Below are 24,929 nucleotides of genomic sequence, written 5' to 3' on the forward strand. Positions count from 1 at the left end.
CACGGGGCCCTGCGCCTGCGCGGCCGGGTGCGGGCGGGGCGACACCGCTGGGGCGTGTGTGGGGGGGGGCGGGTGCGCGGCTCGCTCGGGGGCGCGCACAGGTGCGGGCAGGTGAGCGGCGGGAGCGCGCGCGGCGGCCGTTAGGCGGGAGGGTGGGCTGAGGGGGGAGCCCCGCGCTGAGGGGGGGGTTCTGTCAGCAGGCAGCTGGGAGGATGGCCCCGTAAATAAAGGTGTTTCTGTGAGAGGCAGCACGGTGTGTGGCGGAAAGTTACTGCCAGGGGCTGCTGCAAACTGCGCCTTCAGGTGGCCCTGAGCTCAGCACGGCAACGGGACTGCTGGTCTGAGCGGGGCCACGGCTGCTGTTTCGTCATTCCCACCGAAATTGCCTTCAATTATGGGTTAAAGCGTTGGGATTACGGTTTCTTAATAATTAATAACACGAGTCTGTGGTTCTGTAGTGACCTGAGAGTTAGCCACCTGTCTTTTCCCAGTGCTGGTTTTTATAGTCGTGTTTTTGCGGCAGAAAGATTTGCTTCTCGCAGTAATTCTGTTAGCTCACAGGCTGTCCCTCTGATCTGCTTCAGGGATAATTCTGCTGTCCGTTCCTCTGGTATTGCAGCATCTTTTGTATAAAACTGAACAGTTTATACAGTCTTAAGTGGACTTTGTGGAATAACTATCAGCTCCTTTTTGAGTTAGTCCTGAGATGGTTGTCTTAAAGCGTTTGTACGCATTTTTTTGCTTGAGCAGCTTAAAAGGTCTTTTTGTTTTCTTCAGATATTCACTGTGTTGTGTCCAAAAATTGTCATTCTTCTACGTAAAGAGTAAAGTTTTGTAGGTGAACCTGGATTCACTTCATCTGACCTAGAAATAGGAATAAAATTAAAGCAAAATATTTTAGTAGAGAAAAAAACAACAACAACAAAACTTGGCAGCACACTGAAGTACAGTACTTTTTTTTTTTTTTTTGATTCTTCTAAGGAAAAAATAAATTCGTTCAACTGTGTTAGTATGCTTTTTAAATTACCTTGTTATTTCACATGCATAACAATACAAGTACGATAATACACCTGTATACACTTGTAATTAACTTTGGTTGCCAAGAAGTTGCTTTATTACTCTTCTTCAAGCATTGCCAGTCCCAAAACTTGGGTGGAATAAAGACATACACAGCCCACAGTGATTATAGAAAACTGTAATACTAACCTAAGCTAGTAGTCACTGATAATGTAACACTCATCATATTGCTTTTAAGCAACAACAGCCCCCATGTAAGGTGTTAGAAAAGTCTTACTCTAAAATAACCTTGGAAATGCTTATTTCTAATTTTGTTTTGCTGATAAACAAACACTGCTAGCCTATGAAAATTGCCAGATACTCATCTTCTAATTAGCATCGTGTCTCTCTGTTAACTACTGTTTTCATTTGAAAATACCAAGGGGAGGTATATATATATCTTTAGCTCTTTTGATAAAAGTTTTTCTTTTTTGTGTTTGTTCATTTCTAATATGGATATGAATATTTTGGAGAAAAATCTGTGTCTTTGTGTGATTTTAATGTGATTTTTACAAAAATAATTGTAATTACTCAATTATACTTAATAAATTCTTTTGGTTTTATGTGACATACTTGGTATAATGTGTGCTTCTCAAAGTCTGTTGCACTGCAACATCTTTAAGCAAGTTGCAGTTTGCGCACTTCCAAGTCCTAGTGTGCTATAATCCAGTACCAGTGGTACAACATTTGGCTTTCAGTTGTGCTGACTGTAAGAATGTGTGGTATTCCTCCATGTGCCCAGCCACACTTTCTGATCAAGCCCATCTGTGTAAAGGTGGTATCTGGCAAATATGGCAGAGACAGAATAGGAAGGAAAGCAAATGTCCAGCTATTTTAGAAGTCAAAATGCTGATAAGCAAAACATTTTAATTTGTGAAGATTTCAAAGCCATTTCTATAAATTTATTGATTTATTTTTTATTAATTTTAGGACTCCATCTTACTGAAGTGAATTCAAGAGCTCCAGTGACTACAGTTCTTCTTAAGGTCTGTATGGAAATACATGTAATCTGAAAAATGTGAATAACGTCAGGAAAAAGCTGACAAGTTAACATTTTTTAAGTTCTTTTTAAAGCTGTCTATTTGGACAGCTGCCTGAGTGCCCCAGTAAAATGTAGCTAAACTCACTTCTAATGCACAGACATGAGTTGAGCATTTTTAAGATCATTGTAACATCTCTCTCAACTTTTTCTCTGTCTACTCAACACTGACTATGCAGCTGCTGTGTTCAGATTGCAATTTATGATACTGTTTATAATCATGTTATTATTACCTCATGCTTCCCAATATAAGTTGTTTTTTGTTGTTGTTGTTTGTTTTTTTATTATCTTTTTCTAAATTCACTTGTTGCTGTAAGCTCTTTGAGAGAAAAACGTCCCTTTGTTATGTGTGCATACGGTGGATTACACCGAGGCCTTGATAACCACTATGGCAACACTGTTGTGTAAATAATAATGCCCTTTGTCAGAAGAGCAATATATATACAACTGCTGTTTGTTTATAAATTTAGTTTGGGTTTGTTTTGTTTTGCTTTTTTACAGTTGGCCACTAACAAAATCTTTATAGATGTATTTCTGTATTTCTCCTTGAAATTTTTTTCTTTGTTGCATGATGATTCACCTTATGGTTGCTTGGATCCTTTCTTTTCTTCTACATTACTTTGAGCTTTAGTTGTACACATTGTTTAAATGGTATTTTGAACTTTTACTAGCTAAACAAATTACAAACCGGGCAGTCACTTTCAAGTAAGTGTATGTATGCACCTACGTGGGATATATTAATGTACAGGCTGCATATTTCAGATCTCTTCCCCCCAAAATGCAAATTTAATAGTAATTTCATGGGGGAAATGTAAAAAGTACTTATAACTCACTTGCCCGTCCCTGTTCTCATTGGCAGTATTAAGGAAGTTATGCTGACTCTATCCTGGCAATGGACAGCCTGACAACAAACTGTCTGCAAAGATATAAGCAGGATGTGACTTGCTAAAATGCTAAATAGACAATAGCTTCTTCATCTTCCAAACAGATATGGCTAAATATACATTTCTGGTAAAATTACACTAGTTACTAGATTGCATTGTTTCCTCTCTCCATATCCGTTCTGCCCACAACAAACCCTGGATATGCCTTTGTGACATACGTTACATTCCAGCCAGAATCACATTCACTAGTACCTTTTCTAGAATGCAGTAAGCACTGATTGCAGTCCTGAACTGGGAGGGAAATAACCATCAAATGTTTATTTTCTTAGTGTGACTGCCAGCACCTTTCCTTAAGAAACTCTTTAAGCAAAGTTGAAATGTGCTTTGCATGCTAGTCCTCCCAAAGAAAAATAAATCTGTTGTAGCTCTGGCTGGTACCAGAAATACTTATAAATACTGTGTATTTTCTGCTTTCTAATTTGATTTGATTTTTATTCATGCCACAGAACATGACAGCGTCAAAGGTTTCCAAAGGCAGGATCATTTCAGAGTTGTAGGCATAACTTGCAGATAGACAGATAGATATGGAAATGTGTGTGTGTGTCATTTGTTTCATTCTATGGAGGGAAAAGGAATAAATCTTCAAATTGGCAGAAATTTTTGTGTTTTGAGTTCTGACTCTAATGAAACTCCAAAGAGGCCAATACTGTTTTGTCTGGGAAATAAAAATTGCTCCTTATTCTTGATATTACACCACATTTGGGAAAGAATAGTTTGAATATACGTCTCCCTGACTGTGCGTACACAAAAAAATAGTACAAAGAAAATTGACCCACAATTCTTCTGGAAAATGGCTTTCTAAAGTGATGTGCAATGTTCCTAAAACATACCAAAGAAGACTGTGATTAATAAATATTAGTTATTATTCTAACTGGGTATGTTATCGTTTAATAATATCTGGATTGGTCTGTGGCTTGATGTAGAAATGCCTTACTTTGTGTGTGTTGGTATTAAATTTCCAGTGGTTTAGTGGCAAAAAAAAAGAAAAAAAAGATACACTGGAATTTGTTCTGTTATAATGCTTCTTCAGTTCCCTTTCTATATAATTTTATTATATGGTTACATTTATCCATATAACATATGTTAAGATGACAGTATTCCATAGCTGCTCTCCCGTTTGAAATTCCAAGTATTAACAAAGGAGCAATCTCCTTTGTTTTTCCCTTTCTTTCCCCGTCTCCCTTAGTTACATACATATATTATTAGGAAGAGATGATAATATCTAACTTGGGTTGCAAACATCTGCAGTTTCTTCCTCAGAATCTGCACAGATAAACTCAGAAGTGTTTATAATCGTAATGCCGACACTTTCAGTCCATATTAAGCTACAGTGAGCTTGCGCAGTTATACACGTGCTATATATTCTTGACATTTTAATCTTAGAATTCCTCGATGCCTCCTTTTCTGGTTTCCCAGTTGTGTAGTTTCTGAAAGTATTGCCTTGCCTTTGATAAGTAGATAAGTATGTTATAATTTTTATTTATGTTATAATTTTTATTTTTATTTTAAATTGGCTAAGGACACATTTTCACATGCTAATTTTACTTCCTCATTTTTAAGTATCCTCCTATCTTTAAGCTCTTCATCAGGCCATCTATTACCAGGCAAAAGCAGAAATGAAAGAACGTGTAAAATTGTTTGGAGAATCAAGTCTATTTATTGCTTTTGCTGTTATCTGTGTAGAATGCAACGTTTGTTGTTAATCTTTTTCTGCTTTCTTTTTCTGTTTTAAAGTCACTTTAGAAAAAAAAAAAAAAGAAAAGAAAATGAATTGGTAAAATCTATCTTAATGGATTTCAGATGTTTTTGTCCAAACTGCATACACCAATAGCCAGCAAATCCAGTTTGCCAATGAGGACAACAAGTGTCATGTTGAATCCTGTCAGATCTTACTATATTTTTGTGCAGATAAATAAATACTGCTTGACTGGCCTTGATTGTTAAAGGCAGTGGGGTATGTGCATCAGTCAAGGCAGGTAAAGTTCAGCTGGCTGCCAGTTTAGGGTTCCAAATACAATTGTTTTGATTAGATTTTTTTCATCCAGATAAAACAATGATAAATCTTTAGGTGATCTGTTCTCCGTTTGGGCCGGTTCAAACTACCAGGGTAGTTGTCAAAAGCCCTCCACCCAGGATTTAGAGAAATAGGCTACATTAGGTAAAACTAATGGAAAGTATATCTGAGAAATATTTAAAGAATACCTCCCAACAAAACTGGGACTAAACCCTGTCTTAATCCTTCTCCCTAGGCTTCACAAGTATGGTTACAAGTCTAAAATCTTAAAATCTTAAAATGCTTGTTCTACCTTCCACAATCAAATTTGAAGTGTCGAGCTAAGGAAATTAAAAAATAATATAAAGGTTTCTCTAACCCTGACAACCTCAAAAGAAAATCACAAAGCATGGATTAAAAATGAATTTAAACCACAGACAGGGAATGAACTCGGTAAGATTTTATGGAAAGTACCACTAAACTGTCTAAACTTAAGAAAAATATCCTTCCTGTAAAATGTTTAAATCACACCTGAAAGTACTATCACGTGTAATGGTTTCAAAGCTCTGTTCAAAGCTTCTGAACCCTCTGTTCAGCACTGATCAGACCACACCTAGGATGTCGCATCCCATCCTGGGCTCCATGGCGTGAGAGAGGCATGGACATACTGGAGTGGGGCCTGCGATGTGCTGCAAGGACGATGGCAGGACTGGAGCACCTGACGTACCAGGAGAGGCTGAGAGAGCTGGAACCATTCCACCCAGAGAAGAGAAGGCTCGTAGGGGATCTTTTCAGTGTGCAGAAATACCTAACATGGGAAATTAAACATAGCAGCTAAGAACTGGACCCGCTGCCAGCTTTGCTGCATCTGTAGCAAGAGTAACTTTTGGCAGCTAGAGTATGCTGGAATAAAATACTCTGCTTTTAAGCAAAAAGAAGGAGAAGAAAAAATGCTTCATTTTATAACTTTTTATGACAAAATGCTTCTTGATCTTAAGCATTAAGAACTGCTTTAAAAATCCTTGGCTAGAAATAAAAATCCAAATAAAAAAGCTGCTTATAAATCCTGTTGACCTTAAATGAGAGGTCCTCTCTGTTTTTACAGAGAACATAATACTTCAAGAGTGCAATGTAATCCTAAAATAAAGATTAGCCTTGACAAAAGAGGAAGTTTTCTTTTGGTTAGGTGTGAAGTTTTTTTGCAGTATTCGTTAAGCATTTTGTTTTTATTTTAGTGTATTTTTATAATGTAGAATTTTACATTTTTAGTGTAGTTTTTTAAATGGTGAATTTTATTCACTTTTGTTTAGACGCTTTATTAGTATGTCTTCATTTTTCTTGATTGGCGGATTGCTGCTATCGTTGTTTTTAAATAGCACTGAATTAATGAATGAATTCTTAATGTCTCATCTAGTAGTATTAGAAAAAAAATCCATTTTCTCAGGAAATTATGCTGATGCTGAGCTAAAGAAGCTGCTTTAGCTTATTTCTCTTTCCTTTAGCTTGGAAAGGATCTTCAGAATGTCAGTGTAATTCCTTACAATATCCAAGCTGTGTCAGGAAATACCTCATCTCCATCAAAGGAAATGCAAACTTTTACCAGAGTAAATTCTAAAGAAACTTACAAAACAACTCATTGTATACTTGTGTATTGTACTCTTAATGAGTACTCCTTACTTTTCCTTTTGAGTTATGCACCCTTACTATTTTTTTTTACCCCCTACCCATTTGTGCTAAAAGATGTATTTGTTGTTGTGAAAGAACCCGATCTCTGGCAGTATTGTAGATGTTTACGTTGTCTTCTGCCGTGGTGGTAGACCCTACACGCTATTAGTTTGAGCCAAACTAATACACCCATGTAAAACATTAGCGTACAGAGAGTACTACAAGCTGTTTTTCTTTGCTAAGGCCATACACACTGAAACTTGAGTGTATATGGCACATTTATCAGAACAGATAGCTGTATGCTTGAATGGTGTGCCAGAGGGAGACAGCCTTGAGCCTGTGCTTGTTGAGCCTGTGCTTGCTGCCTTGCTGTGCTGTTCCATGAGCCTGGGGGGCAGCTGCTCCCAGCCCAGCAGGAGCCGTGCCCACCCACCCATTTAGTTGCACCTGGCTCGCACTGCAGGGTCACCTCTCTCGGGCGTTCAAACTCTCCATCTAAACCCAGTCTTGCTGCTTAAAAGGCAAGAGTCAAACACGGAGCCCAAATGAAACAAAAGACCTAGAAATAGCTCTATGTTACAGTTTTGAGGGGGATTATGAGAGGTTTTCTGTGTAAAACTCCAATGTGATCTCAGAGGATGTTTTGAAATCCCCTACAAATCACTTCTCACAGGAGCTGGATTAAGATTTGTGAGGTGAATGCAGTTACAGGCCTGTGACACATCACAGAAGGGGATAAATCACAAAATTAAACTTGAAACATCATGATTATTATGGAAACAGCTCACTATTGGTATGTGGTGTGATGCTTCAGTCATTTGGCTCTATTGTAGCATTACAACAACAAAGATTAGAGATGTTCCTGTGATGAACACATAAACTATATAATCTCCCTCTGGCTTTTAGTATTTCTGTGGATAGCAACACTCTGAGGTAAAAAACAAGGGAACAGACAAGCCTGAGGATTTCTGCTAAGTCATTGTTTCTCAGAGACAGCACAACAACTGGTGGATAACAAAAAAAAAAAAAAAAAGAAAAAAAAGGGGGGGGGCTACTCTCTGAGAGTTTGTGCTCTCTTTGTTTTAATTCTTTTTAAATAATTTTAATATATTTTGGATGTTATGTTAGCTTTGGCTCATGTTAAACTTTTACATTATAACTACTTTTAATTTTTTATCATCTCATTTTCTTTTTAACATAGCTCCCTCTGAAGAGATGCATGTGTAGGATTCATAAGGAGGAGGCTCTGTTGGAGGGAGAAAACTTCATAGTGGTGTATGTAGGAGGATAAGCAGGAAAACAAAGAGGAGGCAGTCTTCATGTTTTGGAAAGGAGAGGAACTGTTTCAAAATGGTGAGGCAAATTAAACAGAGGACAGCAGAAAGCAAAAGGAATGCAGACTAAGAGATTGTTGCATTAGAAGCAGGGATCAATGGCAAGGGGAAGGTGTACAGGGAGATAGTCGATACAGAGCAGTAAAGAGTCAAGGGAATCAGTGAGTTTTAGGAATGGAATGCAAGCAGAAAGAAGATTATTTTTTTAAACTGTAGCATTTACCAGGCTCTCCCAAAATACAGTCTCTTTCATTAGAATGTTGTAATAGCCATGTACTGAGGAAAATTCTTCTATGTATTTACTTAATGAAATCACTGTAAGCTAAAGTGATCGAGGATTGTCTGAATAGATTAGCCATGGTATTTTGCCTTTAAAGGCACTTAAACAGACCACCTTGCAAAGCAGCCAGGTTCTGAAAAACAGTTGCTTATTGTTAAGCATCAGGCAGTGTGGAAGTCCCTGTCTTTCCTGAAGATACAAATCTTTCACATAATCCTTTCTATATTAGTCCCATTCATTCTATCCTTGCTACATTTATGAAACCAGAGATCCACTGCTGATGCAGTTATTATCATCTACAGCCTTAAAAATTGTGTCCCTAATGCAAAATGCTGTGAGCATTGAGCTAACTCTGGGGAAAACAGGAGCTCTGGAAAAAATCTGGTATCTAGCTGCAGGGGTTGGCTATGGTATTAGTACATGGTTAAATTTTGTTTGAACTTAAGAAATTAATTGAGCGAGGGTAGATCTAAACAATCTCCACTTCATTATGTCCATTTTGGCTTGGTAACACTTGACCAGATGGTAACACATTGATAAGTGATTTTACTGACGTTATTGCAATTAGCCTGTTGGAAATGCCAATGCAGTACACAAAGCCAGTCACGGCTATTACCTAGATGAATACCGTGTGTGAAATTTGTTTTCTCTATGTTAATAAGGGGTGAGCTGTGGGACAAGTTGATTGAGTTGCATAGTGACTTAAATATGTTGTAAAATTATCACTCCAACCTGTTTATTATAATGTTACTAGTGAAAGGTGAAACAATATATCTGCAGCTGCCAGCCACCTAATCACAAACCTAAAAGATAAGCTGATCCATTTCTGTTAATGAGGATTAGCCACCAGTATGGAAACTATTGATTTGCATCCGTACAGATAAGTGAAATTAAATCTGTGATATGCTAGCACTCAGAAAAGTCACAAAAATTCTGAGCCAGACTCTCTGATATGCTGCAGCCACATTGTCCTGACTATGTCAACTTGTCTTCCATTAGTGTCAGCTGCAGAATTCTGCAGAGGTTCAGAGAGAGAAACTGCAGAGTTTCACATATGTACGTATAGATAGTTTCACTGCACTAGCATTACAGTCCTGGGAAATTAAAAAAGACCCTGAAGATTCAGAGTGTTTTTCAAAATTTAGTTTAGTGCTTGTCATAAATCTTAAATTCACACAGAAATCTACAGAAAACATTTTCTACAGAAAACATTCCTCACAGACCTTGTGCTTTTTTTTTTTTTTTTTTCAAATTCATGTCTGGAGGCTAGAGAGATATTCAATAGGATTGTTTTAATCAAGGGTCTGCATCAGATGAAGGAGCTGCAGAACACTGACAAATGCCAAAGGAGATAGTGGTACAATCAAAGCCTGAAAGAGAAGAAAAAAAGAAAAAAAGAAAAAAAAAAGGGGAAAAAAAAAAGAGTAGGGGGTTAGCAGTGCGTATCCTATTTTCTTTATTTCTGCTCCATTTAGGAATGGTCATTTCTCATGTGAGAGAAGAGGAGAAGTGGGAGAATGTTGCAGAAATAATCATGCAGCTTTGATTATCTAACAGCTGAGTAGGCACGGGAAATCTTTAGATCAGAGCTTCACGAGCTGTCACACATGCCAGCAGTGGCACAAGGACCGTCACTGAGTGCCCTAACGCCCAGAAAAGAGCCAGGAGCTGCTGCTGCAATGGTGGCTTTCAAGAATTACTTCAGGCACCGCAGTTCTCCTTAGACCTGGCCAGGGTCCCCACAGCACTCTACCAGAGGTCTTATAAGCCCCCCTTCAGTTAACTCTGGTATCTGGATCCACTTCCAGATACCTCATATGTCTGAAAGGAGATGAACAATGTAGGCTAGCCCAAATTCTAAAACTTAGGTAGTTCTGAGGCAAAATCATTATGTCCAAGGTGGATTTTTTTTTTCCAAGTGTAGCTAATGCGGCACTAGTAATACTTTTAATTATTCTTAATTAAGACTCTTGTCTTTTTAACTTCTAATTTTTTTAATTACTCTGTCAAATTCATCACTAATGGGTTTCCTTTATCATAAAAAAGTTAACTTTCTTCTTCATGTTCCCATTTCTTTCTTACGTTCTTATGAGCTTGCAAATCTGTAAGCACTTTTTGCCATTTGCAACCCAATGTGGGGAGGTCAGGATGTTTATAAGGACCTGGAATTCCATAAAATTCATTTTGTATTTTAGTTTTGATTATTGCCACTTAAGCGTGGTTACAACATCCATCCAGTTAAAAGTTCAGTTTCACTGGAAATTGCTTTTTTTTCAGTGAACCATTGCTAATCAAAAATGTATGAGCAATGCTTTCATAAGTAAAAAGAAAAAAAATAGTAAAATACTCTCATAAGTAAAATAAAATAAAAAATGGAGAGTGAACAACTTTCTGTTCTAACATGGCCATCTGTCATTTATAAAGACATCACCCCATTAACCTGTCTAATCAACTCCATTCTTTTTTCAAAGTTGGTTGAGTAAGTTTATGAGGAGACGTAGATGTTCTCTTGATTAAATCTGTTGTAAAACGGCCTCCCTGGTGTTCTGCTTTGTGTGCATTTACACATATAAAGGTAATTACAAGTACATATCACTACTGTAAATTCCATGCCTGTCATATTACAGTACATGACATTTTCATTTCCTCCTGGTGAAAATGAAATCTGATATTTTCTGTTCAAGCAATAACGACCAATTAGAATTTGTTATTATTAATGTTTGTCCTAAAATGCTCCAAGGCATGAGGTGGTTTCCTCCTAGGCAGCTGAATTTATAATGTGAAAAAAAAGGGCTTTGACATGTTGTAACACCACCTTTGACCATTCACTCTCAAGCCTGGTTATTCCTTCAAAAAAACTGGGAGATCTCCATGGAAAACCCGCAATGTAGACAAGAACATTACTCAGTTCAAGTTTAAAGTGGAGAGTTGAAATAACTGATTCTCCTCAGCAGAAATGTCTGAAACGTATCTCTGATCTTTCCTCCCTGACATTTTGCTTTTATCTCAGGGATCAGAGCTTACTTCCCTTGCAAGTGAATGTAGCTCTGCAGAAGTCAGAGTCAGTTAAGCTGCATCAGTTTCTGACACGATTCGGCCAGCTATCTTCATCAGGGTATCTTCAGTGGCTTCAGATTCTACCAGAAATGGAGAAACTCTTGGAAACTCACCCTTTGAAGAACCGCCCGGGGAATGCATGCAGATATCTGTGCTATATCGGGGAACCAGGTTAGGAAAGCTTCTAATATGCAGTCAATGTTTCTGTAAGTAGCTGAAATACTGAGTATGTTTTAAAAGCTTTACCAGTCACTTAGGTAAGTTTCAAATAAGTGATATTTGACAAAATGCCTATTTTATCTTTGCCAATTTCAGCCAGGTACATTTGTTTATTGCCTGATTCTCCTTTTATTTAAAATAAAATGTATCCTCAAATCCAGAGATGAGTAGAGTTGTGCATACGGAGAAATTTTTGTAAGGACCCTTCAAGGGTGACACACCCTAATTTTTAGAGGAGTACTGTTGGGGATTATTATAACTCAGTGAGTGGGTCAGAGCACATCTCTTGGCAGATATCAGGGTGGTAGAAATCCATAGGCAGGTTAAAAGCATTCAGACAAAAACAAGCACCCGTAATCTTGTCTCAAGAAGAACCAAGAATTTCTTTCTGGCTCTGGAGGGCCACTTCTTTGCCAGTTCATAAGCACATGTGGCACAGTCACACATAAAAATGTCAAATGATTCATCATCTTTTTCTTTTCTTGAAGCAAACCAACACTTTGAAAAATAAGGAAGAAGCTTATGCCACCTTTACAATCTGAAAGCAAATGGATGTAGTCTCTTGTGGAAGCTAGGAGAAGCAGCAGAGAGAAGCAGCAGCAATGGCAGAGTAAAATCTCTGAACTCCAGCTTGTTCAGAGAGCTAGCAGGCAGCATCTCATGGGAGGGTGCCCTGCAGGGGCCACACGGAGCTCATCAGTCTTCAAGGCCAGCCTCCTGAAAGCACAGGCACAGGAAAGTGGGTGGACAAAGCAGGAGGACAGTTTGGCTGAATGGGAAACTCCAACCTGGGTTCAAATGAGAAAAAGGAAGTGTATGGAGGTCAAAGTGGGGGTGAGCTGCACAGTAGATACAGAAGTGTTGTGGGTATGCAGGGATGGAGTTAGATGGTTAAGAACTGGAAGGAACACACTGCCCAGAAGGGTCATGGAGTCGCTGTCCTGAGGTCCTTTCCAACCTAACTTACCCAGCGACTTCACAGAATCAGTTATACATGCCAGCCTCAGGGCCCTCTCCATCTGAGACCAGAAACTCTACGTGCAGTTTTTATGTACACATAGGAATTGAACATAATTTAAACTTAGTTGTTGCATTTCTGTTGGCCTCTCTTTTCAAGTAGTTGTATGAAATTTATGTACTACTGTGTGTGCGTGTTTTCTCAGAGAGGATGTCAGTTTTCAAAGCAGAACCTACACTGTCATGAGTATTTTAAAGATGGAATTGATTGAGATTTTTCTAAAGAAAAACAGACCAGAGGCTACCTTTTAGGGCTTTTTTTTTTTTTTTTTTTTTTCTTGTTGTTGTTGGTAGTTTTTAAATGTGTATAGGTAGTTTATAAAGGTATAATGTAATATTCCGAAATTAGAGGTATTTTAATCTGTTATTAAAAGTTTTCTCATTGTGAAAACTGGCAGATATATATAAAAAAAGAGGTTTACAAATATTTTCAGATACCCATTCACATCACAGGAAAAAAATCCCTGTGTTTTAATGGAAAATGCATAATAAGAGAGTGGCAGGCATTTTCTACACCATTCATTGCATTCTTTGTTCAACAAGTTACATGGATGTGACTAAAAATATTTATAGTGGGGAAGTGGACTAGATGACGTCTTGATGCCACTTCCTGTACAATATTTCTGTAATTTCTTTGCCAGGATATCACATTATTACTGACCTGAGTCTAGGGTTGAGAAGTCTTTCCGCATAAGCCTGTGCCTCTTGAAAAACACTGAGTTATCTTTAGTTAGAACATGCTATTTTGCTGAAAGAGATCGAAAAAAGGACTAGACTCAGAAGTAAAAGTTCACATTTGCTGGAAGCGTAGCTAGATGGATTTAGATGACAATGCCATATTTATGTAGTTATTGAATATAGTTCCACATAAGGGTATAGAATGAGTGCTTTTGTATAAGAGTACAGAATTTCAAGTGTACTTATCCATTTCAGAACAATCTCTGTAAATTTAAGATTGTATCATAAAAAGATACAAAATTAAAATACGTGCTATTATTTAGTTGTATATAATCTCACTATTTGAATATTACAATTTGGAGTCTTGTTTAAGGAAATGAGGAAAAATGAATAAAGGACTTGGGATTCAGCTGCAGAAAATAACCATAAGAATCCACATACTCATACAGGCTTGAATCCCAGTGCTACAAGAGTGTGAACGTTGCTGGGAACTGGATATGGTATTATTCTAGTGCTAAGTCTATTTTCTGCTTTGTGAAAAAGAATTTTCCACTAAGCCTATGACTGCCAGATTTCCTACACCGTTTTCTACCCTCAAATATTTTACAGGTTCCTCTCTCCTCAACACAAGCTGTAAAAGGGATGGTTTGGCTCTGGAAACGTGTATGCACCATGTGTATTACTCTGACACTTCAGGCAGCTGCTAGTCTGAAGATCACAATTTGGAAAGCCTAATTTGAGCAAACAACCCTGTTCTCCGCTTACTGAATTCATTTAGCTAGCCACATTGTAAAGATCTTTGAGGTGAAATGTTACTCTTTAAATAATGCTTTATACTGAAATATTTATTCCTTCAAGGAAAATAAAAGTATTTATGTGATTTTTTTTTTAAATCTTTGTTACCTGATCTCTAATATTTTTAAAATGCCCAGCTAGCACAACTGGTGATTAGACAAGTAGACATTCAGCTTTGTACCTTTTAGACAAAAACTTTTAATGTCACATTTTCTTTTCTTAATTTGAAATGGATGATGGATAAAATGCATGAGAAAAGTCAGATTTTTCTGCCAAATACAGCATAGTAGAAACCTTCTCGTATAATGAAGTGTTAACTAAGTCATGCTTTTGCAGAGTGATTTAAAGTGTGACTCCACCACCAAGAGATTGTAAAAAAAAAGCAGGGCTCCATGGTGTCTCAGTAATTTCAGCAAAGATATGCTGAGTTTGCAAGGAAAAAAGATGGCAATGTTTGGTTTGGGAATTTTTCCCTCCTAATTTCCACTCCCACAGACTCCTCCTTTGGGCTTTTTTGCATCTCATGCATCATTAGATGGAATAAATTATCATCAGACTAAATTGCATGATTAACGATAGCTGAGTTGGCAGTCAAGGGAGAAAGACTTTAACCTGCAGCATAGGCAAATTTGATAGCGAATAACTGATAAAGAAAATATTCACTCGCTTCACCAGTACGCTTTGAAAAAAAAAATACTCTTTCAGAGAAAAATCAGAGCTTTTAGAAAAGCATAATAATGAGATTTTAAAAAAAAAAAAAAAAAAAGAATTTGTATAAAAAAGATGCCCGATAGTACAGTTTCAGGAAAAGTCAATAAGTCAATACAGGCAGAAAATTACCAGTATTATGGGTAAATATCAAACTCTTCTAGAAAATACCCAGAAAATCAGAAATTATAGAAACAAATTGATAAATCTTGATAATAAATTATTTACATATACTTGCTTAGCCAAAACAGGGAGGAAAGGAGGGAGAATAGTTGATTGTTTTTGTTTTTTCTCAATGCAAATACTTCACACGTAAATGTCCTCAAAGAAGTAAGCCCGAGTAGTCCACTGAAGTGAAATCTAAAAGAGCAGAAAATTATAAAGCACAGGAATTATTTGGCCCCCATCCTGCTTCATTTCCATAAGTAAAAATTAAGAGGTAGCATACAACCATTCCTTAAAGACCCAAATTAATATACGTGGTTTTAAACTGTACTTAAAACCAATCAAAGCTAACAAATAAAATAAGTACCTGCAAGGAAACAATGTTTTGCGATTAAACCATGCAACTAATGCAGCCACACAAAAACACACCAGCTGTAGCAGCAGAACAAGCAGGCAAAATAGACTACTTAAAATAATCTGAAATAATAAAACAAGTACCACTACATAGAATGCCCTTTTCAGAATCACTTACTTCATGATACAAATAATTATCACACCTTTTTTTGAGCCAAATCACAGCTCTCATGGCCTCATAAAACTGGCACAATGGTTGTATGTACCTGTCTTAGGAACTTGCTCAGCCCCCATTCCCAGCTTTATCTCTGTACATTTTGGTAACTGACAAAAGCAGGGTCAATACAAAAATACCCCCATGCTACCATCTCTTCCCCACCCTATGGTGTGGGATCACCACCCTAAAGCAGCTGCAGAAGGCCTGATTTTCAAGGGGAGAGCAGATAAGGCCTGGGTGTTGGAACAGAGGGAGAGAAGAGCAGAAGGTTGCTGCTGCAGTGAGTACAACACTAGGGTAAGAGGGGCTGGAAGCACAGCGTGCTGCCCTGTTGTTAGTAATACTGGAGGGGAGCTGTGCAAGCAGTAGTTTTTTTCTCAGTAATTTATGTGTTATGCCACAGTGTTTTGCTACAGTGGGATTCAAAATATTTAAAGTATTTTTAATTAATGAGGGCCTGCAAAGGAAGAAAGCTGTATTCATGCAAGGGAATTGGGAAAACACAGAGGTTCTGGTGTGACCACCACGATTCCAAGGAGCTAAGGAAAATATTGTCAAATGAGGCATACGGCTGTTTGCAACCAGACTTAGGCACTGGTATAAATACTTATAGCTAGCTAAATAAATGTAATTGAAGCAAAAACATAGGCAGAACATAAAATAAGCTATAGCAGTGCTACAAAAATATATACTTTCACCAAGAATAAACATTGATGGCAAAGCGTTCAGTACCTGCTATATTCTGCCTAAATTACACCTGAACTGATAACTATTACAGCTAAGCAGATGAAATTTAGGCTTGATGAATCTATTCGTGAATAACTGCTTGTTGTAGACAAAAGTAAAAAGAGCTATACAGAGCAAACCCTAATGCTTTTCCTACACTGGAGGGTTTTATGTATATTAATCTAAGTGAATTTGCCATGGAAGCAAGACCTCAGGTTCTATCACAGCTCTGCAGAGATGCAGAGTTGTTTCTGCTTTTTTATAGTATTTTATTTTAATTAATATTATTATTGCTATGCCAGTTATGCTTATCTTGTCAATGAAACTCGCCAACCTGGAAGTGCCAGAACAATTGTTTGAGTTATCTGAGAATGGGAGAGGGGAATTTAAAACAAACAGCTTGCGCTTTGTGCTGCTAGTCAGGCAGAAGCAAAGGGAAATCTGGGAACAGTGTGTATTATGTGTGCTTCACAACAACTAAAATAGAAGGGAAGATTGCCTTTTTACATCTAGTCAGAATAATCTTCCTGGTTTCGATACTAAGTAAAATGCCGGTAATTGCTTCCTCGATCATGAGTACATAAATAAGTTATGTAAGAATACTTTGTTATGCAGTATATTCATAAATATTACATCTTAGAAAAAAATATCAGTTACAGAAAGCAACAAAATCTAGCTAGGTCTCTGGAGTTTTCCCTTTATTAAACTAAAACAGGCATTTGCTTGGATTCTTAAAAAGAATTTCTGTTCTGAAGTTGAACATGTTTAAGTAGGTTGGCTGCATAGGTCAGAAAGAAGGGCCCAACACTACAGTTAGATTTTTAGAGTAGGTCTTCGGGTTTTAACCTGGTGAGTTAAAATACGTATGTTTAAAAAAAAAAAAAAAAAAAACATGGTTTCTGTTGATTACTTAATAACCATATGTATGGTCTATACATATATAAAGCAGGATTGTATAGAAGGGTCTGGCTTTGCTGAGTTTTTTTTTGGTGGTGGTGTTTCGTTTTGTTTAAGAGGCACTGTAAGATGAAACTCCTTTGGAATATATTTCTAAAAAAATTTTTGCATCTATCAAGAAGAAAGTGTTATAAAAAGGATGATCACTTGAACAGGATTAATAGAATTCCATTTTGTTCAGACTGGACACCTGGAAGGACAATAGTGAACAAGACTTGCATGTCCGTTTTTTTAAGAAAGTCATATCCTGAAGCGTTAACTGAGATGTGTGCTATTAGCTCTCTGAGACTTTAAAGGTGCCCTTTATTTCATCTGCATCGTGTGACAGGGATAGCAACTTCTTTCTTCTAATCTGTGGAAAGATGCTTGGGATTGATTTAGTTTAGAGAAGCTGAGAACAGGCAAGTTTCTGATAATTAAATACCTCTAAAACTAGAAGGAAAGGGTACAACAGAATCCCTTCATGTTGAGGAATGTGATTACAAAGGCTAGTAATAAAGGGTGGCAGATACGAAATCCCAAACCTGTTAAGCAGTTTCAAGGGAAATAGAGAAAGCTGGAGGAGAAGACAGGAAATGTTGATTCCTCTGGGTTTCCAAAGATTTATAGGGAGCAACGTAAAATGTCCCCGCTTCTGAATTATGAAAGTGCATCTACCCCTAGGTGGGGGTTGCAGTCCCTTATGCTAGGAGGCAAATGCTCCCTTTGGCCACAAAGCCCTCCTGTTACAAGTAGACCTCTGTCATTAAAGCCAGAGCTGCTCTTCACGTTACAGGCTGGCAGCAGCAAGTTTCCTAAAGAAAGCAACTTCCTCGTGGTGCTACCCATAAAATAATTTACAGTAAAAGACTGCAAACAATTTTGAATCTGACTTGCCTAGTGTTTTCTTACAGGTAATCTATACTGCTGTCTGCAATTTAGTCAAAATAAATTGTGTTTCCCTTTTTTGTTGCTGTTTGTTTAACCTGTAGAGTTATCAAACTGTTTCAGCAGAAAGGATGCCATTTTCTTCAGCTTATGTTTGCCTTTTTTCCCCCATTCTTCCACTTTTATGTCTGAGCTCTTCATTGCAGCCTGATCAGAGAATAGAAATGTTACTTGATATTTCCTAGAACTTATATTTGGAGAAATAATTTTCTTGCTCTGATTTAAAAAAGAAAAAAAAAAAAAAAAGGAAAAAAAAACACCTTTGGAGCATTGCTTAACTACAAATGTACATAGGGGCTTGTGGGATGCTAGGTTGTATTTGTGTAGCCAGCTATAGCTGTAAAAAAAAAAAAAAAAAAAAAGAGGGGAAAATGCTACTTAAAGCAAAGAGAACTCTGCAAAACAATGTGTGGGGTTATTTAAAAATAAAATAAAATAAATTCCCTAAGGACAAAGGATTTCACAAGGGGAAATCTTGTAGAGCTTGACTGATTTGTTGTTGTTGTGTCGTGTGTGGTGCTTGTTTTTTTTTTTTTTTCCTGTTACCTAGAGCAACACGATAGCAACAGAGTAAAGAGTGGCCCTCTGCCTTGACTACTTCAGTTGTGAAGGATGCTTAAAGGGAAAAAAGAAGTCTCTTAACGACAAGGCTTGATTTAATGAACTGTTCTCTGATATCTATATTTAGAAATCTTTGCCCTTTTTAAGAACTAGAGCAAGCCAACCCCATTGAATTGAATTATCACAGCCAACAGGGAAGTGACTGTAAAAGAAATAAAACCAGCCGGCCCTTCATCTCAGCTACAGAACTGCAGGTGAAGTTGTACAGCTCCGTGCAAGTTAAGAAGGAAACAGAGAAAGGGAAATTCCCTTTTCATTGTGAAAGAAGGTGGGAAAGGAGGGTGAAAATGCTTCTTGATGACATAGTTTGGAGTTGATCGATAATCTGTTCCATTTTGGAACTGCCTGAAATTGTGTTGAGGCATAAAATCAAGGGCCAAAAGAAGCTTCCTGTTTGGCACAGTCTAGAGTCACAGAAGGAGTTAGGATGCAAGGGGCTTTGGAGGCCTTCTAGCCTGATCCCTGCTCAAAACAGGGCTAGTTTCCAAGTTGGATCAAGGTTAAATGGTCACTTCCTCCTAAAGAAAATGTGTAAAGAGAGAAGAAAAGAACTGTAAACATTTCAGCTGCTCTGACTGCTAGAGGCTTTTGAAGTATTTGCTTACCTTTTCAATTGTCTGTTTGAAGTACTGGGCAAAAGCATCAGGCTGAAGTGCCAGGGCAATTGACCTGATCCAGTGTGGCCTTCTTTCTAGTGGGCTTCCTACCCTGTTTGTTAGGCTCCACTGATTTTGCTTTTTTTGTTGTTGTTTCTGCCTCACGGATCACCTCTCCTTTACAGCTGATTCCAAACTCACTTAGGAGGGAAGTACCAAGGAATAAAATTGCTGATCTTTTTGTGTATGGGAGGCTCTGAGTGGAGAAAGCCTTCAGCTGCTGGGCAGGGCAAAACAAGGGCAAGTCAAGTACTGACAGGTGAACAGATTATCGGTGGTATCTCACTGCGAAACGTCTAGGAAAACCTCAAAAGCTGTCCTCTGGAGATGCATAATTTCCAGAACTAGAAGAGGTGTTTTATTTGTGCAGGTGAGATTTTGCAGTTAAGTCAATCTGCAGCAGGGAATCCTAATTAACAATGTGCCAACAACGCAGGAAAATAGGAAAGAGTCTCTTGCAGTCCTACAGCTTGGAAAAGGAGGCTTCATCTTCTCATGTTGGGGGTCTTTTTCCCTGACATTCAGGAGAAAAACCTGAAGTGTTCTGTTGTTGTTTTTTCATTTTTCTCTTTTATTTTTTTTTCCTTGAAGCCTGATTACAGAAGAGGTAGTAAGCAGGAGGTCTGCTTTTGTCTGATTAAGCTCTCTGTCTGATAGTGTGAGCTGCTGATGGAATCCAGTTGCTGTAGGCATGCAGATGAAATTCCAGGCTAGCGTGAAAGAAATTGATGAAGTAATCAGAACTGTGCCTGCTGCTCTGGTTTCATTTGTAAAACATAACAGATGGCTTTTGTGTGGCTGACAACTACCCCTTCGCAAGCGCAGGATTTTTATTACCCTGGACATGTTGTAACTCACGACTCCGAACAGATTCAGAAGCCCCAGCCTCAGAGCCCTGCTGCCGGCGAGCAGCTGTAGTGCTGCAGAGGGACGGAGCTGGGATCCTCCACCACAGGCAAGGCAGGGCTCCTGCTGCTGTCCGGGGGCAGCAGTTGCCTGAGAGCCGGGTGGTTCGATCCCTGATCTGCTGAGCACCTGTGCTCCTGGTGTGGGACCGAGCCCACGCTGCAGCTGGAGCTACCACACGGGCACCCTGCTGGAAGGAAGGCTCCTCACCACGTAGCAGGGTGTGCTTCCCATGTCCTCAGCGTGTGGCTCCGGTTGATGAGTGGAAGAATGTGAAAGCAGGAAGAGGGAAGTCAAGGAATTAGTGAGCTGCGCTCACAGGGCTTTAAGCTGGTCCTCAGACATCTCTCGTGTAATGCAAACTACTGAGAAACCAGCCAGAGCAGCTCGTACTATTAATTACTGTGCTTGCAGCGTGACTGCTAGAGCCTGGGGGGCTGGGATCACACAGTGTGTGTGCTTCCTTAGCTTCTAGGTTGGGTTTTTATGGGTTTTGCTAGACATGAGGAGTAAGTGCCTCTGGATGAAGTGCGTGGAATACACACGGCAGTGCGTGCCCTCTGTGAGGCACGGCACCGTGCCCTGCAGTGCACGAGGGGCAATGGGAGCTGACTATTCATGACGAAGCTGGGAGCTGCTGCGATTATGCGCCGTGACCTGCTAACTCACACGGCAGGCTGCTCCGAGGCAGCTGCAGCCGACCCACAGCCCGCTGAGGGCGCAGCGCCCACCGCACCCAGGGGCGCTGCGGGGCGGCCGGGAGGGGCAGCGCCGCCCCTCAGGGCACCGGGTCCCGCCCCGGCCCCGGCCCCGTTCTCGCGAGGGCGGGCGCGGCCGCCGCGGGTCTCGCGCGAGGCGCGCTCTCGTAAAGTCTCGCGCGAGCGGCGAGCGGCCTTTCGGCGGGCGGGCCGGCACGATGGCGGTCGGCAAGAACAAGCGGCTCACCAAGGGCGGCAAGAAGGGCGCCAAGAAGAAAGTGTAAGGGCAAGGGGGGGGGCGGGGGGCACGGCCGGGGCGGGACGAGGGCCGGGGGGCGGCGGGGGACCGCGGATGGCGACGGATGGTGGCGGATGGGGGTGGATGGCGGCGGATGGCGGCTGCTGTCATGGCGGGCCCGGGACTGGGCCTGGGGCTGGGCCTGACCTGTGGCGTGTGCTCGGCTGGGCCCGGGCCCGGGCCCGGGGCTGGGGCTCGGCGGCCCCTCGGGTGTCTGCGGGGTTTGTGCCTCCTCTGGCCGGCCGTAAGGGAGAGGGGAGCTTGTGCCGGCCGGGTCTGATCAAGGAAGGAGAGTGAGTGCTGCCTCTGCTCTGTCCCAACGAAGGGTGGACCCGTTCTCCAAAAAGGACTGGTACGATGTCAAGGCGCCAGCCATGTTCAACATCAGAAACATCGGGAAGACGCTTGTCACCAGGACTCAAGGAACCAGTGAGTACCGCGGCTTTGCTTGGAAGAGCACATGCGTTGCGTGCTCCATGTGGGACATGCAAATGGGACTCCGTCAGAGAGCTGCTGACAAGCAGTTTTTGCTTGTCGCAATTATGAACTTGGAATTAAAAAAGAAAAAAAGGGGGGGGGGTTGTGAGGGAGTTAGCCCAAAGTTACAGCCCTTGTTTCTGTAAGAGTACCAAACTGCGGATGTGCTACAGAAAGACAAGGCTGAAGTTTCTGATGGGCTGCTGCTGTGACCAGGTGAATTTGACAAAAGTTAAGTGATCCTTTTGAATGTTAGAAGGCGAGATCTGGAGACAGTGTTGCACGGCACCCTGCTTGTAACAGGGTCATAGGAGGGGTTGAAATTCAAAGCCTTTACTTAAGAGATCTTTGTTGAGAGCTGGAGTTTCAAACTTAACAGCAGCATATGTAGAATGGGTAAAGTTTTGTTTGTTTTGTTACTTCTAATTTGGTCTACACACCTGAGGAATAGGGAGCCTCTGTTAGGAATGCAGAGAGCTCTGGATAGAAATAACAGTGTTTTTGGAAGGTTAGCTGTGTAGAATGGCAGCTAAAAAGTTATTTTCTGATCTCCTGCTTGCACTGAGTTATGAAGGTAATCATTATTTCAAGCTGTGTAATGTGAAATAGTAAAATTAGGGTTACTGTAAACTAAGAATGAGTCTGCTGACGTTAAAATAGCTAATTGTTAGAGGCAGGGGTGTGAAACAACCTGACTGTGCTCAATACCTGTTACTGTTTCATCTCTCATAAGTACACGTGGCTTTTTTTTCGTTATTGTATTTTAAAATACTTCGTAGCCTCTCCCACTTGAAAAAAAAAAAAATACACACATACTGGAATTTATAGTATAGCAGTGTTTGTGCTCAGCATCTGGTGTAATTTACCTAAAGATTGCTCAGTTTAACAAGTGACAGTACTTGGTTGAGTTGATCTGGTCTTACTCAAGATGCATTTAAACTTGAAAACAACGAAGCTGGAGGCATCACCTGCTACTAGAAAAGATCAGATGGAAGTTGAGTGTCTGACTTGAGCAATACTTCTCTAATATTAATAAAAGGTGTATTGTTTTGTTCCCTAATCAGAAATTGCCTCTGATGGACTGAAGGGTCGTGTATTTGAAGTGAGTCTGGCTGATCTGCAGAACGACGAGGTTGCCTTCCGTAAATTTAAACTGATAACTGAGGACGTGCAGGGCAAGAACTGTCTGACCAACTTCCATGGAATGGACCTCACCCGGGATAAAATGTGTTCCATGGTCAAAAAGTGGCAGGTGCGTGAGGAACGAGCTCTGCGGGGTTGCTGTCCTCTTCAGGAAGAGGAGGCAGCTACTGGTGGGTTTTAAAGCAGTCGTGGAAATGGTACCAGCAGGTGTAAATGAACCTGTTGGGGTGATGGTGCTTGACTCCTTTTTTTTTTTTTTTTCCCCCCCCTCCTCTCCAGACAATGATCGAAGCCCATGTTGACGTCAAAACTACCGATGGTTACCTGCTGCGCCTCTTCTGCGTGGGTTTCACGAAGAAGCGCAATAACCAAATCCGCAAGACCTCTTACGCCCAGCACCAGCAGGTCAGGCAGATTCGCAAGAAGATGATGGAAATCATGACCCGAGAGGTCCAAACCAACGACCTGAAGGAAGTTGTCAACAAGCTGTAAGCTCTGATGGTTTTCCTCCCTTGGCTGCAGTACTGATAGTTGTTTGGTAGTTACTGAGCGCTAACTGGGGGCCAGTGCTTCCCTGACTGACCAGCAGGGATCGGGCAAGGTGTGTCTCTGGCACTGAAGAGCTGAGGTGCCGTTTGCTTTGAACACTCTCTGCATCATTTCTGTCAGCCTGCATCATTTCACGTTAGTGTAAATGTAAAATCAGGCCCTCCAGAGATCTTGGATTCATGTTTCTAAAGACCAAAGTGGTAATTCTGATCACTTGAGGTTGTGAATGTTCTGGTTTCTTCCTGTGACATCTTACAAAATACTGTTTGCTGCCTGAAGTTAGATCGCAGGCTTGGTCTCTACGTGGCCATGCTTGCTCTATATTCCTGCTAATGTTGCAAGGAAGGTAACATCTTGTAATCAAAGCATGCTTACCCAAATTGCCAGAGAGTGAAGGTAGTATAGATGCAAGATCCTGTGGAATGTTATGTGTTCTTAGGAATTACTTACTGTGCATGTTGCTGATGAGGAAGCAGGCAGAGTTTTAACATTGTATCACTGCTCTGACTGTTCAGGATCCCAGACAGCATTGGCAAAGACATAGAGAAGGCCTGCCAGTCCATCTACCCGCTTCACGATGTCTATGTCCGCAAAGTCAAGATGCTGAAGAAGCCCAAGTTTGAATGTAAGTCGATTACTAATCACGTCCCAAGTTTTAAGAGGGGGGGTGGCAAAACACTTGAATATGCATTTGCTTTGGGAAAAATACACGAAAGCAGCATCAAAAGATTATGTAGGTGTAGTAGTGAAGGCTTGCCCTTCTAGTCAGACATCTAGCTTGCAGGCCTGGAAGCCAAGCAGTGGTTAGTTTGGAGCTTGTTGAAGTTCTTGCCTGAAACTGGGTGCTTAAAGCTTTGGCTTGGGAATGAATGATGACAAAATGTTTCGGTCCCAGATGACACGGAATGATTTTAATTTCCCCATTTTCTGACATTCCCATGAAATGTAGTAGGTTCTTAGAACTGTAAGAATGTACGTGGCTGTACCTTACTCCACTGCTGGCTTCTGTTTTATGTCTGACTGTCAGTTAATTCAGCATCATTTCCTTGCACGCACTTGCTGGAATGGAGCTGATCCTATGTTCAGTGTTCTGGTGGTTTAATTTGTATGCAGTGAGCAGTTGGGTAACTTCAAACTGCTTTAAACAGGGGTGTATCTCACTGTTGTATCTCCTTGCAGTGGGCAAGCTGATGGAACTGCATGGTGAAGGTGGTGGTGCCGGGAAGCCTTCTGGGGATGAGGCAGGTGCTAAAGTAGAACGAGCTGATGGATATGAGCCGCCTGTGCAAGAGTCCGTCTAAAACTACAAATTGACCAAAAATAAAAGTTTTATTATACGGAATAAGTGTTTGGTTGCCTGTATTGCTGCTAGACAATATTGGTACTGGACGCGGATTTTTTTTAATGAGGTAAACGTCTACTGCCTTGGTTTAAAAAGGAAGAAGTGATT

The 24,929-nt window shown here is 40.2% G+C and overlaps 1 protein-coding gene and 1 long non-coding RNA gene across 4 annotated transcripts; one reads left to right on the forward strand and one right to left on the reverse strand.

The window, feature by feature from the left end:
- Positions 1-43: 43 nt before the first annotated feature.
- RPS3A (ribosomal protein S3A) lies at positions 44-24,824 on the forward strand. Of its 3 annotated transcripts, none has more exons than XM_084516808.1 (7): positions 44-111; positions 1,987-2,042; positions 21,636-21,739; positions 22,852-23,039; positions 23,210-23,418; positions 23,995-24,104; positions 24,659-24,824. In XM_084516808.1, exons 3-7 carry the CDS (start codon positions 21,685-21,687, stop codon positions 24,778-24,780), a joined length of 684 nt encoding a protein of 227 aa, XP_084372934.1. In that variant the 5' UTR covers positions 44-111; positions 1,987-2,042; positions 21,636-21,684; the 3' UTR covers positions 24,781-24,824. The 3 variants fall into 3 exon arrangements, with proteins under 3 accessions (XP_084372934.1, XP_084372935.1, XP_084372933.1); XM_084516809.1 differs by having other exon boundaries at positions 66-101; XM_084516807.1 differs by lacking the exons at positions 44-111; positions 1,987-2,042 and adding an exon at positions 21,146-21,292.
- On the reverse strand, positions 11,659-18,642 carry LOC311435613. Its single transcript, XR_014692265.1, has 4 exons — positions 15,483-18,642; positions 15,014-15,145; positions 13,266-13,352; positions 11,659-12,375 (listed from the first exon to the last, which is right to left on the reverse strand). It is a non-coding gene; the product is annotated as an uncharacterized lncRNA (long non-coding RNA).
- Positions 24,825-24,929: the final 105 nt, after the last annotated feature.

This window comes from Aythya ferina (assembly GCF_964211825.1).
Source record: "Aythya ferina genome assembly, chromosome: 4".
NCBI lineage: Eukaryota > Metazoa > Chordata > Aves > Anseriformes > Anatidae > Aythya > Aythya ferina.